Below are 20,113 nucleotides of genomic sequence, written 5' to 3'. Positions count from 1 at the left end.
TACTCAGAGTACATGACCGGTGTTCAAACGACTGCAATAATTTTTTTTTTGAGTAAGTAAGGCAGTTTCTGTTGACAGCCCTTTCACAAAGTCATACTGCGCACTAGTAATCAGTTTGTGTTTAAGTTGGAATGATGTTATGTGGGCACGTGCTAGTTTTTCTTTGCCTTTAAAAGAATGGGCAACACCCATATTCGTCGGTAATTTACTAACTCGTTTTTATCATTCGGTGCTCAGTTTGCGTTGAAGCGATATACTGCACTAAGGCCACTTCGCTCGCTGCGGCTGCCGCGCGTGCCCACGCCAGCGTTTCGACAGCAGGTGCCTGCGCTTATCGAGACCGATGTGTTCATGTTTCCTGTGTGCGCTGACACCATGCTTGTTTAGTTCGCAAGCGAATGTTTAAAATTCATACGAGCGATAAAAGTGGTATCCTTACTTCGTATGGATGTCTGCTCCTTTGCTATCGCAATCGATGCTTCGCGTTTCTTGCGAAAACGCGACTTTAAACATTTATTTTCTCTCATCAAGTGAACTAGCACTATGTCATTCTTTTAGACATCCCGGTCATTACAGTGCGAGGACAGGGCGAATGGTGAGGCTAAGCAAACCATTAGTTATCTTTTTTGTACTAAGAGAGACTGAGTAGGCTGAAACGCATACGCCCCGTAAACTGTGTCTGTGTGTCTCGACAATTAAGACGACGATGTCGGTGTGGGCTGGACTCGTGCTCAGACCAGCCTGCGTAACTAGTGTTTCTGCAAACGCGGCTTCATCGGTGACCCCCCAAAGATGTTCTCATAAACATGCCTTTAGTACGAAGTCAGCGTCTCAAGCTCATAGGATGATTGATAAAGCACTGCATAAGCCGCCATACCAAAAACACCATAGAAATCGTGTGAATTGTCTACACACCAGTAAGCATTGTTTGGCTCAGCCGTGACTTCGTTCTTGCTTAGTTTTGCTTACGTACTTTTCCTACCTTGGCCTATGGCCCTTGACCTATGGCCTTTCCGGTGGCAACGAATGCTATTTAGTAGACAATTGTCACATTTTCGCACCGCATCCGGACTCTCCAATATAATCGTACGAATTGAGCCGGAACGCCAGGAACGATCGCGTATCGACGGAGCAACGCGGTCGCAAGGGAACGCCATCCGCCGCAGTACCGCGTTAGTAGTTTGAGGGGAGAGTGGATCGCCGCGACGTCATGGCACCCTGGCTGTCGATCACGCAAGCCTGTGTTATGCCGCGTTCCTTGAAGGCGCTAGCTCTCGCCTGCGTTCTGAGTGGGCCTCGGCAAGGTCCAATGAAAACGCGCCAAACCACTCAACGCTCCACTCGTAACTCTAAGGTGTTCATAACTAGAAGGCCGCTCCGCTGCGTTCAATTGGACATTGGGCACGCCGATATCTCTAGTTGGCCCAGCCCCGCATTTTATTCGTGCCAAGTGAAATTTCCAGCAGGCCTACACCCAAATTTCAGTTGGGCAACCCCCACCCCTCCCCCGCCACTTCAAGTTGACCCACCCTTAAATTCAAGTTCGCCGACCTCCAACTTTCAAGTTGACCCACCCCCAAATTTAAGTTGGCCCATCTTCAGGTTTCAACGTGGTACATCCTCAAATAGTAGCTTATTGCAAATATTAGCAAATATGGCCCGTCCCAAATTTCAGGCTGGCCCACCCCCAAATTTACCTTGGCCCACTCCCAGATTTCAACTTCGCACATCCCCAAATTTCAGTTGGCCCACATTCTAATTTCAAGTTGCCCCAACCCCAAATTTTATTTGGCCCATGTCTAAATTTGAAGTTGGCCTACGCCCAAGTTTCTTGTTTACCAACCCAAAATCAAGTTGGGTCACCCTACATTTCAAATTGGGCTAACCACACATTTAAAGTTTAGCTGGCCCATCCCTATCATAATCTTCCCTATGCCTTTTCTAAGGAAGCCTATGCATGTCTATGGGTATCCTTTTTAGATCGAAAGCTCTACTACGCCACGTCTCTCAAGGTCATTCATGGCGTCGTAATGACCTTGAGTCGCCGGAGCGCGTGTGACGTCACGCCACGTGATCCACGGCGGAGAAGCGCCGCAACTGCGCTCACTAGGAGCCTCGCTGCTGCAGTACCACGAGACTAGGCGAGGGTTTAATGGCTGCTTCGCCAGCACTTCGTCGCTCATTCTCGCCATGGATGGTGCACCGGCTGCGCCGTCTGTGCGTGCGCTTAAGCGCCAGCGACATGCTCAATCCAGTCCTCCAGTAGATATAGCTACACGACAGGCTGCTAAATCTCAAGCAAATGCAAAGTTACCTGTTGAAACACCGGAGAAAACGGAGGCCCGATTAACACGTTATAGAGGAGCTTGCCAAGCGCGGAAGCGTGCCAAGATTGAAGCTACTGCAACCACGACCATAGTTCAGCAACACAGACAACAAGGAGAAGGAGACAAAGCCGTGGATACAAGCAACGGCACCCACATCAAACCTTTGACAAACCACACCTTTCGGCTGGCGGCAATCTCGACTGCGACGGCCAAGTTTCATTGCGACTTTAGGGACAATCCGTTCGGCAGCGTGTGTAATGTGTGTGTGAGAGACTGTGGCCTAACTGTAATGAAACTGTGTGTGTATGTTCTTCGGTAAACCAAGCCAAACCGACCTTTGACTCGTGATAACTAGGTTTAGAAGAGCCTAAAAATTAAACTACGGGGTTTTACATGCCAAAACCACTTTTTGATTACGAGGCACGCCGTAGTGGGGGACTCCGGAAATTTGGACCACCTGGGGTTCTTTAACGTGCACCTAAGTCTAAGTACACGGTTGTTTTCGCCCCCATCGAAATGCGGCCGCCGTGGCCGGGATTCGAACCCGCGACCTCGTGCTTAGGAGCCCAACACCATAGCCACTAAGCAACCACGGCGGGTTTACAAGAGCCTCAGCCCATTTTTTGTTTTATATTTTGCTTTAAGTTGTTCCTGATCGTTTAAACGCTACCCATCACCTAGATTCACACTATCATAACAATTAAACGTCTTTGCAAATTACGCAATTCTGTCCCTATGAAATGCATTACATTTTTCGCTTGACAGGGTTGAGTTACGCGCCAAAGAATCCTTACGAATTAAAACTATTAAAGCCAGCTACGCTTGTTCACGCAATTTTTCTTACCAGATCGAGGAAATGAAGATACATTTAATATACGTTACGTCATACTGTTGCAGATAATTTGTCTGCCCTTACAACCTGGAGGCTTCTAAGCTGACTATCCTGCTGATTTAGCCATAGCACTAGGTTTCGCCTGGTTTATACATGCGCGAATCACTTGCAGTAAGTAGTAAATTCGCATACTTTAGCAAGCAAAAAAAAATACTATTGCGGTATAAGAATTGACAAAATATTTAAGTGAGAGACTACGAAAGAGGCCCATCAAGGTAAATCTGCATCAGAAATATTTTCAGGTTTCTTCCACTTAAGGCACTTTGCACATTCCTAGTTGAATGGAGTTCTCTTGCAAATGTGACAATCTGAATGAAAAGGGAAGTTGGTTCCTTTTGTTATTCTTGTTCACCCTGCCTAAAAATTAGCCTTTCGTTTTGTGGCTGCTCCGTTACATAGTCCTTGTTTTGCTATTTGATGCCTTCACGTAAGATCCCCTTTGAAGAGCTCTTAAGTTTTCAGGTATATTTTTCACTGTACTTTGCAACGTTGTTTATGCCGAGGAGTATGTTCGTTGTAGCATCAACTGAAAGCAGATAACGAACGTCTGTGTCAAACTTGAAGTTTGTGTTTTCTTGCATGTTGCTGTACTTTCTTACCTGTTTTTCTTGATGTCATACTTTTCTGGCATTATTTCGTAAGATATTCTGCGCTGCGCAGTTTTAGGCAAACCATGAAAAATGCGAGCGTGAAGCTTTTTGAATCGTCCGCTATCCATAAATGTGCTGAAAATTGTATCAGCTATTCACTATATATTCACTATCGTGTACTTATCAAGTAAGTGACAGATCATTCCTAACTATGGCATCTTACGTGGTGCGAATTTCTTTCCGTTGTACTGATATTACTTGAGATATATATTGACGTAATGTAAATAGTTGTTGATTGTCAGCGCTCCGCTTGTCTCCCCAGGTCCCCCCTGTTTTTTCAGCGCTGTTTCCTACAAGTTCAGTAATGCACCAACCATCTCTATTCTACACACTGTTGCAGCGCTGCCTTATCAGCATCTACTATGACAAGTACCACGGTCGACGCCGCCTTCATAAGAAAGTTTCCAGCTGATTCAATAGGTACATACAAAGCGCAAACGTTTGCTTCCAGAAAACCCAAACCAGGTTGCTATTCCTCTGAAATGTTTGCGCGGTCTAATTGACACGCAGACTTCGAAATAGTTGTGTTTAACAAGCCTATGTGGCCACATAGACCAGACAGTTCCTTTTATGTAAATAAGTCGTAGTCTACGCACGCACTAACGGGAGTGCAAATTCTAGCTGGTGAGATGGTCAACAGCTCGAGATTTTGTAGCGCTGTCGACAGACTGGACTCTGTTGAAATATGTGCGTCTTCGTTGAGTGAACTTGAATTGTCATTAAAAAATAACGTTTTGTTCAATTTGTCCTATTATATCTAGACATCATACTGCTTACGGGCACAAAAAATACAGGCTTGCTTACGTACTAAAGGACCCTAATAAACTTTTTCATCGATCCATCCATCCATCCATCATACTGCTTACGGGCACAAAAAATACAGGAGAGAATGAATATGTAAAAAAAACGCACGAGTTATTGAATCGGAAAACCGACAAATCAATCTTAATGGAATTTGTTGCGCGAAAAGACCTTTCATTTAAGGTCTCCTTGAATGAGACAAGTGTTCATTAAATTGAAAAAATTACAAATTCATAACCCAGCACCGAATACACATAACGGACTTAAATGTAAGTCCATGCCTCTGAAGCGGATAAATTTGTCAGAAGTACAGCTTACGTGACAACAATGACTTTGTAAACGCTTTACTCACAGATTAGTGGCATGTTTTCAAGTACTGTAAAAACAAAGTTGTCCGTTTGAGATGTTGCAAACGGTTCAGCTGCCAGATTCGTGAGATCAACTTTCTTTTGTCCTGAATTAGAGCACGACCAGCATAAAATTTGTTTCTTCGCAACTTTGATCAATTTTCAATAAATTCTGGAATATATTTGGCTTTCTTAGTGCAAATTTTTTGACCATTAGTATATTTTAGCATTTTTATTTCTTTTGAATAAGACAAACATCATCAAATCTGATGCCGTGGATGCCGAGTGTAACAAGTCTTCCTTCCTACTTATTCATACAGGAGCTCTCTGGGTAAAAAAGTACCATTTAATTTGCGTAATTACTTGACTAAATACGAGTTCTAATCACCCTATAATGTTGAGCTTTGTAATGGGAAAGAAATAATTCATCGCATTCTTGCTATTCTTAGGCATTCACAGAAATGCCCAATAGGGAAGCGTCTCCGCAGTAAGCAACGACGCCTTTCTTGGGGGCTCTTCCCCACAAGAAGCTGCCCTCCTCCCACATTTCTTTCTCATCTTCCAAGGCCAAGTAATCGTGAATGGGATCGCGCAAATTATCCTTAGGTCTTCAGAGAAAGCAATAAGCCAACCATGATTTGTTTCTAAACGCGTTGACATACTGCTGATAATGCGACGGTGGTGCAAAAGTTTTCTTTTTTACTTAGCGTTGTCTAGAGTTCCAGGTATATTTGTTACGGGGGTAGAGTTTCGTTTATCGAGAGTTTAATGGAAGTAGAATGAAAATTTATTTACGGGAATAGAGTTACCTGAAAAGTACACAGAAGAAACTGTGATTTCAGAAGTTATATCGAAGAACACAGAACGTTTGAGGTGATGTTAACACTTGATGGAAGAAAGGTTAGGAAAAAGCTCATAAATATAGGTAATCGCGGTATTCTCACGACACGTCAAGGAGTACCTCGTAGGTTATACGCAAGACACGCTCATAGTCATAGGAAGCAACGCTTTCGAGAAACCGATCATACAAAAAGAAATGACGTAATTTAACACATTAAGTCCTGTCTGCGTTGGGCGCATTATTACAATTCTAACCTATAGAACAAGGCTGTAACTTTCAGCGGAAAAAATAAAAATACATAGGTAATATTGGAGAATTTGTTTCTCGTTCTTGACATAAAACCTAACTTCCTAAAGGACACGTTAACAATGTTTTTAACTTGTTCCTTGAAAGTTAAGGGGTCGAAAACTGCCACGCCTAAATCGCGCATACAGCCGGCTCCTTTGAAAAGATGGTTTCCAAGAGCATAAGCACACTGTACAGTACTCATTTTCTGCTAATGGAAACAACGAAACTATTAGTTAAATTAAATAGCAAGAAGTTTGCAACACACCGTTCAGCGACAGAACTCACATCTTCCCGGAATACCTGTAGATAACAATCATGTACTGAATATATACAAGGATTAAGTTTTATATCATAACAAAGTTCACATTATAAGTAGCACCAATTAGCGTAGTAGAGTTCATAGCTCATACAATCGTAGAAATGAAGCAATTGTAAGTTTGAAAAGACGAGAGGGAGCGCTAAAAAATAAAAATGTGCGAGTGTTCTGCTCTCCATTCAACTAATAGGAACAAGGAATAAGCGTCATAACCAAATTGCACAACTAGCGTGTTTACAGAATCTAAGCGTGCGGACTTACCACGAAGTGAGAAGAGCACAAGGAGAAACAGACCGCACGGGTGGCACCTCATGTCGGAGTTATCGTAAGCAGTACATCTATTCCTCCGCGGGTTGCTCAAAAACTTCTAGCCAGAGCCGTGTTCCAAGCATTGCGTGACAATACGTGCGAGCCATTGAGCGAAAGAAACACCGATGACAAGGAGGAAGTGGCATCAAATGTACTTTGCGCTTCCTCGCGACCCGTTCGCCATTCGCCGACAGTGCAGACGTGGTGTCGCTAAGGCACGCTGGCTCTCCGCCTGCTCTGCGGCTGCCGCACTGCACAAGTAGGCCGCTCCGCTCGAGGTCGCAGAGGCGAAACTGCCGCCCAGCACGAGAAAGTAATGCCACGGCGCATTTCTGACCGCAATCGAATGTACGCTGCAGCTCGCTAGTCGACGTCTGCTCTTTTTCAGGGACCGCTCGAAGCCACGTGGCCTGGCTCAGGCTCCGACGACGCTGTGACGCCCTTGGTAGCTCGCTGGCGCCACCTAGGAACGAAGGGCAAAACTTCTACGCGCGGGCTTGCGCCTGAGAACCGCGCCCTGGCATCTTAATCGCGAAACTCGTCCTCGATGTAGTGGTGAATTTCACAGCGGCACAGCTCCGGCGTCGGTATAACATACATATTCATCTTTCGCTATTTATTTATTTATGCGAATAGTATTATTTGTCTACTTCAGACGTTTTGCATCTATCTATCTATCTATCTATCTATCTATCTATCTATCTATCTATCTATCTATCTATCTATCTATCTATCTATCTATAAAGAAAGCCTTAGGAGCTATGCAAAGGAGGAAGGAAGCTGGGGAGGATCAGGTAACAGCAGATTTGTTGAAGGATGGTGGGCAGACTGTTCCAGAAAAACTGGCCACCCTGAATACACAATCCCTCATGACTTCGAGCGTACCGGAATCTTGGAAGAACGCTGATAAAATCCAAATCCATAAGAAAGGGGACGCCAAAGACGTGAAAAATTATAGACCGATCTGCTTAATGTCCGTTGCCTACAAAGTATTTACTAAGGTAATTGCAAATAGAATCCGCAACACCTTAGACTTCCGTCAACCAAAGACCAGGTGGCATTCCGTAAAGGCTACTCAATAATTGACCACATTTACACCGTCAATCAGGTGAGAGAGAAATGTGCGGAATATAACCAACCCTTATATATAGCTTTCATAGATTACGAGAAAGCGTTTGATTCAGTCGAAACCTCAGCAGTAATGGAGGCATTACGGAATCAGGGTGCAGACGAGCCGTATGTAAAAATACTGAAAGATATCTATAGCGGCTCCACAGCCACCGTCGTCCTCCGTAAAGAAAACAACAAAATCTCAATAAAGAAAGGCGTCAGGCAGGGAGATACGATCTCTCCAATGCTATTCACAGCGTGTTTACAGGAGGTATTCAGAGATCTGGAGTGGGAAGAATTGGGGATAAGAGTTAATGGAGAATACTTTAGTAACTTGCGATTCGCAGATGATATTGCCTTGCTTAGTAACTGAGGGGACCAACTACAATGCATGCTCACTGACCTAGAGAGGCAAAGCAGAAGGGTGGGTCTAAATATTAAACTGCAGAAAACAAAATAATGTTTAACATTCTCGAAACAGAACACCAGTTTACAATAGGTAGCGAGGCACTGGAAGTGGTAAGGGAATACATCTGCTTATGATAGGTAGTGACTGCGTATACGGATCATGAGACTGAAATAATCAGAAGAATAAGAAAGGGTTGGGGCGCGTTTGGCAGGCATTCTCAGATCATGTACAGCAGGTTGCCATTATCCCTCAAGAGAAAAGTGCATGAAAGCTGTGTCTCACCAGTACTCATGTACGGGGCAGAAACCGGGAGGCTTACGAAAAAGGTTCTACTTAAATTGAGGACGACGCAACGAACTATAGAAAGAAGAATTGTAGGTGTAACGTTAAGGGATAAGAAAAGAGCAGGTTGGGTGAGGGAACAAACGCGATTTAATGACATCTTAGTTGAAATCCAGAAAAAGAAATGGGGGGGGGGGGGGGCATGGGCAGGACCTGTAATAAGGAGGGAAGATAACCGATGGTCATTAAGGTTTACGGACTGGATTCCAAGGGAAGGGAAGCGTAGCAGCGGGCGGCAGGAAGTTAGGTGGGCGGATGATATTGAGAAGTTTGCGGGGATAACGTAGCCACAATTAGTGCGTGACCGGGGTAGTTGGACAAGTATGGGAGAGGCTTTTGCCCTGCAGTGGGCGTAACCAAGCTGATGATGATGATGATCTATCTATCTATCTATCTATCTATCTATCTATCTATCTATCTATCTATCTATCTATCTATCTATCTATCTATCTATCTATCTATCTATCTATCTATCTATCTATCTATTGTTTTAGCCTCATAGGCTGACGCAAAGGACTAGGTTGTCTACTTGCTTGCAGAACAACGTATAGGCTCCTTATTGTGATGCCGTCGTGTTCGTTCCACCGTCCCCATTCAAGCTTGGTGATCTTACTATCGTAAGAAATCTACAGGTATTACAGGAAGATGTGAGTTTTATCGCTGAACGGTGTACAAACTTCTTGCTATTTATTTCAGCTAACATTTTCCTTGTTTTGATTACCAGAGAAATGATTACTATGCAGTGTGCTTATACTTTTGAAAACCACCTTTTCAAACGAGCGAGTAGTACACGCGATTTAGGCGTGCCAACTGTCTATGCCTTAACTTTCAAGGAACAAGTTAAAAACATTGTGAATGTCCCCTTTAGGAAGTTAGGTTTCCTATCAAGAACAAGAAACAAATTCTCGAATATCAACTGTAACCTTCTACTGTATTTTTCTGTTCTCCGCTCAAACCAACAGTTTTTGTTCAGTAGTGCAGAATTGTAATAATGTGCCCAATGCAGAGAAGACTTAATATGTTCAACCACGTCTAGTTTTTATTTTGCACGATTCGTTTTTCGAGAGCAGTCCTTCCTATCAATAGGAAGCGTGTCCTGCGTATAAACTGTTAGGTACCCCTTGAGGTGACGTGAATATACTGCAATTATGTATTTCTTAAAGCTTTTTCCTAACCATTTTTTTTCGGTCACGTACTAACATCGCCTCGGACGTTTTTGTTTATTTATTTTATTACTTATAGATACTACAAACCCTGGTAGGGATATTAGTAGGGTGGGAAATGAGCGATACATGATTTGATGCAAAAATATTGGCGGACATGAGAAAAAAAAGAGAAATGTATACAAGGCAATTCATATACTCATAGATATACACACATGCACATCATCATCATCAGCAGCAGCAGCAGCATCATCATGATCCTGGTTACGCCCACTGCATGGCAAAGCCTCTCCCATACTTCTCCAACTAGCCCGGTCATGTACTAATTGTGGTGATGTCGTCCCTGCAAACTTCTTAATCTCATCCGCCCACCTAACTTTCTACCGCCCCCAGCTACGCTTCCCTTCCCTTGAAATGCAGTCCGTAACCCTTAATGACCATCGGCTATCTTCCCTCCTCATTAAATGTCCTGCCTATGCCCACATATGGACAGATATATGCAAATATATCCACAAACACGCATGCATCCACCTATATTCGGTGTACACGCCCTTGATTCATATAAAGCAATAAACATACAGAGCAGGCTAGCGAAACACAAGAAGAAAATATATATAAAGAACAGGATTTATTGGCACAAGCTTGAAACTCAGCCAGAGAGTGCTGCAACGCTTGGTGGTTTCTTAATACATTCCACCCCAGATCGTTCTTCAGAAAAAATTAATATTTAAAACAATTATTACGTATCTGGTACGGTGTTAATGTTCGACCATGCTGTTTTCTTATGTTATTACTTGAGGAAAAACGAATAACTGAAGATGAATCACCCTTAACTTGTCTCGCTAATATTCCATACAGGAATTTTAAACGTGAATGATGGTTTCTCGTAACTGGAGGTTTTAGGTTAGCTCTAACAGGTCTGTTAAAGATGTGCGGTTATAACGATTGCGTATAAAACGAACTGCTCTTTTCTGAATCATTTCCATCTTTCCAATATTCCTTTTTGTGAATGGATCCGAGCTAACATTGGCGTAATCTCGGCTAGGCAGATTTACCGATTTATACGCAAGAAGGACTGTAACCGCAGCTAGTTTCAGAGCCCTGCGAAGGAAAAATAGTTTGCGTTGTGTGTTGGCTGTGAATTAGTCAATGGGCTTATTCCATTCCATCTAAGATCACTTGTTATGAGGAGACCTAAGCATCTATACTCTGTTACTTGGGTAAGAAATTTTTTATTCATGGAGCACTGATAAATGAGGGGTAGTTTTTTTATAATTTTCATTGCTACTGTATCTTCAAGATTGAGCGACATTTGTCAATTTTCACACGATTAGGCAATCCTTGAAAACGCTTCATTTAAGAGCAGCTAGTCAGATGTGCTTTTAACCTCGGAGTACAAAACACAGTCGTCTGCGAATATTTTAATGTTAACTGGGATGCGTCATCAATGTCATTTATAAAGATGATAAAACGGGTCTTAGCACCGAGCCCTGTGGGACACCGGACGACACTGAAACTTTACATGAGCAATGCTGGTGAAAAGATACAGATTGATCAATAATCGATAGAATTGATTGATACAATTGTTGGCGGTCAGTAATGTATGATGAAATCCGGGATATTAGCTTAGAGTTTTGTAGCACCAAGTTCAATTTGTAAAGTATTTTATTTTTAGAAACCGTATCAACGGCTTTGCGAAAGTCTAAAAAAATTGCATCAGTTTGATTTTTAATATTTACTGAAACCGCAAAATCTTGTATAGTTTCTAGTGATTGAGTGTGTGTAGAAAATCCTCTCCTAAGCCCATGTTGGTCTTTGGAGAAGATGTGTCGCTGAATAATAATGAAATGTGTTTATGCATTCTACTCCATCAATTACAAATAGTAGAGATTAATGATAGGAGACGGTAATATATTATGCAGCATTTTCTGCCATTTTTGTGTAGGGGTATCAGCTTAGCTATTTTCCCGTCTCTTTGAACATCTCCCTCCTGCAACGATTTCGAAAACAATATGTGAAGGTACTTTGCCACCTGTTCAGCCTACCGCTTTAAAAACTAATTTGGGATGTCATCAGGACGACACGATTTTTGGATATCCATACTTAGTAGCATATTGAATATGTCCTGTTTACTAATGACCATAGCGGGTATAGGTGGAAGGCAGAAACTCAAATTGGGCATGAAATGATTGTCTCTAGTGTAAACAGATTGAAAATTATTGGTTAATGTGTTTGCTATTTTTGAGCGCTCTTCGATAATGCAGCCTTCAACATCAAAAGGCTTGCAGATGCGTGACGAAGGAGAAAGCAAACGTCAAAATTTCTCTTGATGCCGAAATAAAATGTGGCAATAACAGTACTACATAGTAATGCTGTTTACCTTTCGCAACTTGATCTCGGAGTTCTGAAATCTTCTGAAATAATTTCTGAAATCACAGTTTTATTTGTGTACTTTTCGTCTTTTCTTCTCATCTTACTCACGTCGTTACGCTTTCTACTCTGACCCAGTGGCCCGAGTCATCTAATAACTTGGGCTATTAAGTATGGGTGCATAGTCGTGATGCCGTCATGGTCGTTGCATCGTCTTGATTCCAGCGTTGTCATTCGATTCTCGTTACACCACCATCCTTACGCTGTTGCTATCATACAGTTGTCATGTACTTCCCGTCACACCACCATCGTGATACCGTCGTGGTCATACAGGCGTCATTCCAGCTTCGTGATCTGACTCTCCTCAGGCTGTCCTCGTTACGCCTTCCTTCTACTATAATCCAGTGATCCAAGTTGTCCAATATACTTGAGCTACTAGGTATGCGTTCGTCGTTGTGATGCCCTCTTGTTCGCCGCATCGTCATCACTGCAGATTTTTCATCGGACTATAGCCATGCCATAGTGATCATCGCATCGTCGCCACATAGTTGTCGGCACGATGTCGTTTTATAATTGTCATTGCTTCAGTCACGTCATTCCACTGTCGTTCCATCGACGTCAAATTTTCTTCGTTATTGACGTCATACTGTCGTCATTCAATGGCGCTTATACTTCCCTGTTCATACCATCATTGCGGAAGAGTCGCTATCATAGATCCGTTGTCAGACCATCGTCGTGCCGTCCTATTCGTGTCATTGTCGTCACACCAGCTTCGTCATACCACTCTAGTCATGCCGTCGTCGTCGCGCAATATACTTCATAGAGGTTTCATACACAGCCATCCTTACGCTATTGTCAACGTACACTCCTCGTCATCTTTTTGTTCTCAAAACAGTCACGCCAACGTCGTCACTGCCCCGTCATGATGCAGACATCGTCATGCTCTGGTCATAAGATCGTCGTGATGCCTTCGCGGTCGTTACTATTGACACGTGTGCTTATCTTTATCGGGCGACCACGTTTCGCCGCTTAACAACTGTAATCGCACAGCGACGGACGCGCCTGCATGTATCCAACGTTTCTGGAAAGTTATCAATGCTTCTACCCGGCTGTCTGTTGTCGCCGAACCTTGTGTTATCTGATTTCATTGCGTAACGCGAATGGTGTAGAACTTTGTGGAAGGCACGCGGGTCCAAACGATTAGTCCGGAACATTCGACGACTGCTCTATAAAAGCCGACGCGCTTGACCCGCTGATCAGATTTCCGACGATCGCCGACTCTGTTCGCCGCTTTCGTTGTGCTATAAGTGTAGCCTGTTTTGTGGGCACAGGTTCGCCCAATAAAATCTAGTTTTGCCTTTCACAGTATTGCTACTGTGTTCTTAACGTTACCACTACGTGACACTATTGTCATCGTAACTTCGGCATCCGATCCTTGTCGTGCAGTCGTCATGAGATATCGTAGTCTCTCTGTCGTGTCACCTTTGTCATCACTTGAGTGTCATTATCCCCTTGTGGTTATTCCTTCGTCCTCATACCACTTTAGTTGATCCATCAATGTCATTCATTACTCGTCATTACATCCTAATTACGCTGTGATTTATGCGTGATTATGCCGCTGTAGTCATGACATCCTCGTCAGACCGTCGTCGTTAAAGAGACGCTATCACGCATCCGTTGCCATCGTCGTCATTCCAGCTTCTTCTGAGGTTCTCGTCATACCGTTGTCGTCGCACCACCGTCGATATACAATCGTCGTCATCTCATTGTCCTCATGGCGTCGTCGTCCCGTTGCTGTCCTTAAACCATCGCATAATTTAGTAATCATCGCATTATCCACATGCTGTCCTGATTATGCCACCTTTGTCGTTTCATCGTTATTATTGCGATAGCAATTATACGGACACTACAAGCGGATTTCTGTCGTCGGCATCGCCGTGAGGTTCCGTGTAATGTCCAAAGGCGATCACACCGTCGCCGCGCACACTACGCTGTATGGGCGAGAGGAGCCTACGATCGCTACTCAACAGCGCCCGCGCGAGGAAGACGAAAGTGAGCAAGGAGCTCGCCGTCTTCCGTCACGCGCGAGGCACCCAACGTTGCGACCCACTAGGGACAGGGGAAGGAGGGGGGCGGCTTTCTAATCCGGCTGCAACTGCGCATGTAGGGGCTGCGCGCGGTCGCGCGGCCACGTCTTGAGAACGATATGCATTGGGGGCAGAGTGTACATGCGTCGTCGGCTCGTAGCTTTGTGCGTGCTGTGTGTTCTTTGTGCTCGCATTGCGTTGAAGCGATAGACAGCACGAATGTCACTGCGCTCGCTCCTGCTGCCGCGTTTGCCCACGCCATTTTTTGACAGCCAGTTTCCGCAGTTATCGAGTGAAATGTTTTTATGTTGGATTGAGCGCGCGCGATGCCATACTTGTTAATTTAGCAAGTATCCCTATTCCAAAAACCAGCATCTTTGAATGCCTTCCAGTGTGAAACCAGTGCGTTTTTGGCACTGGATTGCACTGGGTAAGCTGGCGCTTGCTAGGACTCACTGGGACACCAGTGAAAACGCTGGATCAGAATTGGGTAACACTGGAATACACGCTGGTTCTACTGCCATGACGATGGGCCGCACTGGTTTGTTCTGTGCAGGCGCTGGCTCTCGATGCAGTTCGCTGGCTCGCACTGGAAACTGCGCTGCTTGTGTTTGTGCAGCGCTGGTTCCAGTACGCAAGGACGAGCGCTGCTGAATATTAAATGCTTTATACAATTTCGTCACTTAATGCTAGTCTTTCGTCCTAAATAATGGTATATCTTGGGGTCATAAAACTCAATCTCGTGTCGCAGTTTGGAATAAGGGTGCGTGAGCTGCCCTGTTTATTCATGCACATTTGCCCTGCATTCTACATTTTGACTGGCCGGATAGCTAAATTCTTTAAAGAAAGGACGCAAACGCGGACGACGCCGCGTTTTTTAGTAGTTCCCACGTAACATATGACTGGAAGTTGTCACCGTTGTCGCAGTGTTGCGGAGTGGACATGAAATCCAGAAGTCGTTCAGACGCGCTCGAATGGACCCCGAGTTCGAAGCCTACCGCTGACTGATATTATCGCACCGATAACAAAGCTAAAGTGATTCGTGCGCTTCCACTTTCCCTATTGTACTAAAAAAATTCTGCGGCTCACATACACATATTTTAGCTTTCGCCAGCTACCCGGGCCGAGATCGGTCCCCACCGAAGTTTAGGCCTAGCGTATCCGCCTAGTCCGTCTGCTCGCTATCGGCGCGTCTAGGCTCAGGAATCAAGAAATCTAACAAAGATAAATCACTCTATATTTCAGCTTTCGCATCGGTGTTCATAAATAAACAATTTTTTTCATGTCTACAGTGCCAGCACAAGAAGTGATGACCACCGATATGACGCATCATAAATACAGGTATATGTGCTGTCGCCGAATGCTCCCAGCACTAGCCAGCGCTTCTCTGACGAAGATATATGACTTGAAAGATGTCTAGACTGAAAGACATCACTGAACTAAGAAAACGTTGCATATCCCTCACGCGAAGAACAAGAAACGGCTATCAAAATCGGCAGTAACAGCCCATATAGCTTCCCGAGTCGGCGGTTCATTTAGGGCTTTTTTCGAAGTTACAATACCAATCGCATGTGGAAATCGATGCTGTGGCACTTACAAGCATGCTACTGAATACGGACAGCAAATTTTTCTTTGTAGAAGAGGCGTGAGTGTTATTTGGTGGGCGATATCACATCTACGATATCTCTTCGAGACGCATCACTGCGAAACTAAAACAGCTTCTTGATTTTGGCATGGCAAATTATCAGTGAATGTTCACCTGCTGGCGTGGCGTAGCGGTAAAGCACCGGGTTTATGATCACGGGTCGGCCTATCAAATCCTGGTCGGAGCGCTTTTATTTTTATGATATTATTAATTTTTACTGCATTAAACGCTCTCTGTTGCTCTCTGTATTAAAAAAATGTACATGGTGTCCAGACACCGCGTGTTTAACGCGCTGGAGCTGTTTTTCGGACCAGTAGCCAGCACCTCCCAGTAAGCCGTGCCTGCCCAGCATCCAGCGCGTGGCACTGGGCCCATAATCAGGCTCACTGGTTACTGGGTTTTGCAATAGGAATATGCCTATGTTTAGAAATGTATACGGACGATAAAACTACTATCCTTACTTCATATTGCTGTCCCCTAATTTTCTATAGCAATGGAGGCTTTGCCTACCGGGCGAAACTGTGGCTTTTATTATTTATTCTTAATTCTATCAGCCCTGTCTCGGCCTCATACAGTTATCTTCATTACGCAATGCTCATGGACGACAGTGGCAAGTGAGTGCCACAGCAAAGTGGGACGATATCGGAGGATGTAGCAAACAGCCGAAGCAACGAACGTCCCAAGATTACCACTACACGTGTTAAATATACGTGAGTTCCGAACTGTGGTTTGGTGCATAATTGCTCAAATGAGTCATCGTGAGATCAGTTTCAGCATAATTTATTGATTTCGGATATTTTTATTCGTTTATTATCATGTACCGCTCGCGACAGGGAATCCTGGTGATAACGCGAGTATATGCTAGCTGCTACAAATGGCGAACTCTGAAAAAGGAAATATTTGGAATAGAATAGCTACATTATCCCAAGCCAGGTTTCCTTACGCATCCTTCTTGTAGAATAATACCAGATATCTATTCCATAACAAGAAAAAAAGGACATATATATGCTTAAATATTGCTACGGAAGAGCATTTGCGATGACGAAGAGGCAAGCAGTGTGAAGACGAGGACGGTTAGAGGCTAGCGCGGGCTGTTGCCTCTTGACCAAGTGCAGCGTATTTCATTGTAAATATACTTGTATGTAGCTTTTCGTCTGCGTCTTCCTACGTAACATACCTGGTGGAGGTGTACGTTCCCTGTACCTCGTCACAGAGCTTAGCAGTGGACGGTACGTCGTGCCTTCCTTCATAGATCCCGGCGACGACAACTCGACTCCGCCGGCTCCGACACCTGCTGCCACTTCGACGACCTATATCACTATCCCCGCTCCCCGTGATCTTGGCGTGTTCTCGGGCAAAGATGGGGAAGACGTCGAGGACTGGATCAGCCTGTACGAACACGTCAGCCGCAATAATCGGCAGGACCCTACTATCATGTTCGCCAAAGTAGTCTTTTACCTTGATGGCGCACCTCGAGTTTGGTTTCCGACGCACGAAGATGACCTCACCAGTTGGGTTTCGCTTCAGCAAAAGCTCCGAGACTTGTTCTCCAACCCCTACGGTCACCAACTTGACGCGCAGAAGGCGCATTCCGGCCGTGTGCAGACGTCAACAGAGCCCTACGCCACGTGCATGCAGGACGTCTTGGCTATGTGCCGCAAAGTTGACGCGCACATGACTGAGTCAGATAACGTATCCCACATCCTGAAAGGCATTGCCGATGACGCCTTCAACTTGTTCGTATTCAAGAACGTCGCCACGGTGGATGCAGCTATAAAAGGGTGCCGCCGCCTGGAACTCGCTAAAAGCCGACGTATTGACCAGCAGTTTGCCCGTCTGCCCCACACCCCCGCGACATCTTCCTGTGCCGACGCTCCTCGCCCCAACAACACTGGCGATGTTACCAGGATCGTCCGGCATGAGAACGAGGCCGCCTACCCGGCTGCCTTCGACTGATTGTTCCGCCAGTACTCTCCGCCTTGACCTGCCTGTTCTAGATCCCGATAAACCACACCCCAGTCGCCTCAGTTCCGTCGACTTCGTTCGCTTGTCACCTTCGGCACTGACTTTCGTTGACTTCGTGTCATCCCCACCAGTCCCCGACAGTCACTACATCGCGGCTCCTATGCAAGACGTCCTCCTTACGCACGGGATTACAGTACCTCATACAGTTTTATCTATAACGGCGAATTGCGTCTGCCAGCCAGTGGTCAATTTTGGCTTCACGACACAAGTGCTACTACGCGAGATGTCTCTGGCCCAGCTTTGCTCATTCGAGGATCACTCAGTAGCATCTATTGCAGTAGACGACAATTCAGCCGAGCCTCCTCTACCATCGCAGTCGGCAACTTTTACCATTGCCGACTTACAGAAAATGATTGCGCCCGACATACCGTCCGAGCGCGCCCGTGAGCTCTATCGCGTCTTCTTTTCCTACTACGATATTTTTTACCTTAACGATCGTCCTTCGGCCCAAACTACAGCTGTTAAACATCGTATTAATACCGGCGATGCCCCTCCTATTTATCGCCGCCCGTATCGAGTGTCACCGGCTGAGCGTCAAGTTATTCACGCCGAAGTTCACAAAATGCCTGCCAAGAACATTATTTAACCGTCATGTATTCCATGGGCGTCACCTGTTGTACTGGCAAAAACGAAGGTTGGCTCATGGTGCTTTTGCGTGGATTATCGGCACCTTAACAAGGTTAACAAAAAGGACGTGTATCCTCTACCTCGGACTGATGACGCCCTTGACTGCCTCCACGGTGCTCGCTATTTCTCCTCTATCGACCTTCGCTCCGGCTACTGGCAAATTGCTGTGGAGGATCTCGACCGCGAGAAGACTGCTGTTCTAATACCCGACTGTCTTTATCAATTCAAGGTGATGCCGTTCGGTCTATGTGATGCTCCTGCCACTTTTGAACGCATGATGGACTCCCTTCTTCACGGTTTCAAATGGTCCACGTGCCTGTGCTACTTGGACGACGTTATAGTATTCTCCCCAACGTTCGCTACGCACCTCGAGGGCCCCTCAGTAGTCGTGGACGTTTCTAGTCGAGCTGGTCTGCGACACAATGCATCCGCGTTTCAATTCATCCGTCGCCAGATTGCTGTCCTTGGACATCTCGTTGACGCAAACGAAGTGCAACCAAATCCAGGCAAGATCCATGCTGTTACGCACTTCCCTTTTCCGAAGTGTGTCAAGGATGTGCGCAGCTTCATCGGCCTTTGTTCGTACTTCCGCCGTTTCGTGAAAAATTTCGTACCCATAGCAGGCCCGCTAACCGAGCTTTTGGAAAAAGACGCCCCTTTCCAGTGGGGCGATAACGAGGCCTCTGCATTCTCGCATCTAATCGAGCTTCTCCCAAGGCCTCCCGTTCTGGCCCATTTCAATCATTCTGCGCCTGCCGAAGTCCGTACTGATGCCGGTGGTCACGGAATTGGCGCAGTACTGGCACAACGCCAGCGCGGCCACGACGGTTTATCGCTTACGCCAGCGGGGCCCTCTCACCCGCGGAGCGCAACTATTCCGTCACTGAAAGTGAGTGTCTGGCCCTAGTTTGGGCGGTTGCGAAGTTCCGCCCATACTTATATGGCCGACCCTTTTGCAATTTCCCAGACCATCACGTACTTTGCTGGTTATGCTCACTGAAGGATCCTGCAGGAAGACCTGGTCGCTGGGCCGTACGCCTCCAAGAATATTCGTATTCTGTCACCTACAAATCTGGCCGACTACACAAGGACGCTGACTGCCTGCCTCGCTACCCGGTAGACGAGCCTGACGACGGCGACAGTAGTACCGCCAACGGCATTTTCTCTGTGTCTGCATTCGCTAACATCGCCGGTGAGCAGCACCAAGACCTATCGCTGCGAGCACTCATCGAACGTCTGCGCTCTACACCTACCGACGCATCCGTTCACCGATATGTCCTTCAGGGCGGCATTCCATACCGAAGGAACTTCCTCCCTGATGGATCTGATCTTCTTCTTGTCGTGCCAAGACATCTACGACAGACTATGCTCTTTGAGATGCATGACACACCAACTGCGGGACATCTTGGGGTAACCCGCAAGTACGACTGCGTCCGCCACCGCTTCTATTGGCCTGGTCTCGCTCGCTCCGTCCGACGCTATGTTGCTGCCTGTGATCCCTGTCAACGTCGGAAAACACCTCAGGTGCTACCTGCGGGTCGTCTCCAACCGATCACCGTTCCTT

General features: G+C 45.6%; 1 protein-coding gene across 1 annotated transcript in view; it reads right to left on the bottom strand.

The window, feature by feature from the left end:
• LOC142582057 (uncharacterized) overlaps positions 1 to 7,112 on the bottom strand; it is a 101,538-nt gene extending 94,426 nt beyond the window's left edge. The window contains exon 1 of the mRNA XM_075691478.1: positions 6,724 to 7,112. Within this exon, the coding sequence (XP_075547593.1) occupies positions 6,724 to 6,775 (52 nt within the window). The 5' untranslated portion in view covers positions 6,776 to 7,112. The remainder of the gene's footprint in view (positions 1 to 6,723) is intronic.
• Between the last annotated feature and the right edge of the window lie 13,001 nt (positions 7,113 to 20,113).

This window comes from Dermacentor variabilis, chromosome 5 (genome assembly GCF_050947875.1).
Source record: "Dermacentor variabilis isolate Ectoservices chromosome 5, ASM5094787v1, whole genome shotgun sequence".
NCBI lineage: Eukaryota > Metazoa > Arthropoda > Arachnida > Ixodida > Ixodidae > Dermacentor > Dermacentor variabilis.
The sequence above is the reverse complement of the archived record's forward strand: the minus strand, read 5'-3'. Positions and strand labels throughout refer to the sequence as shown.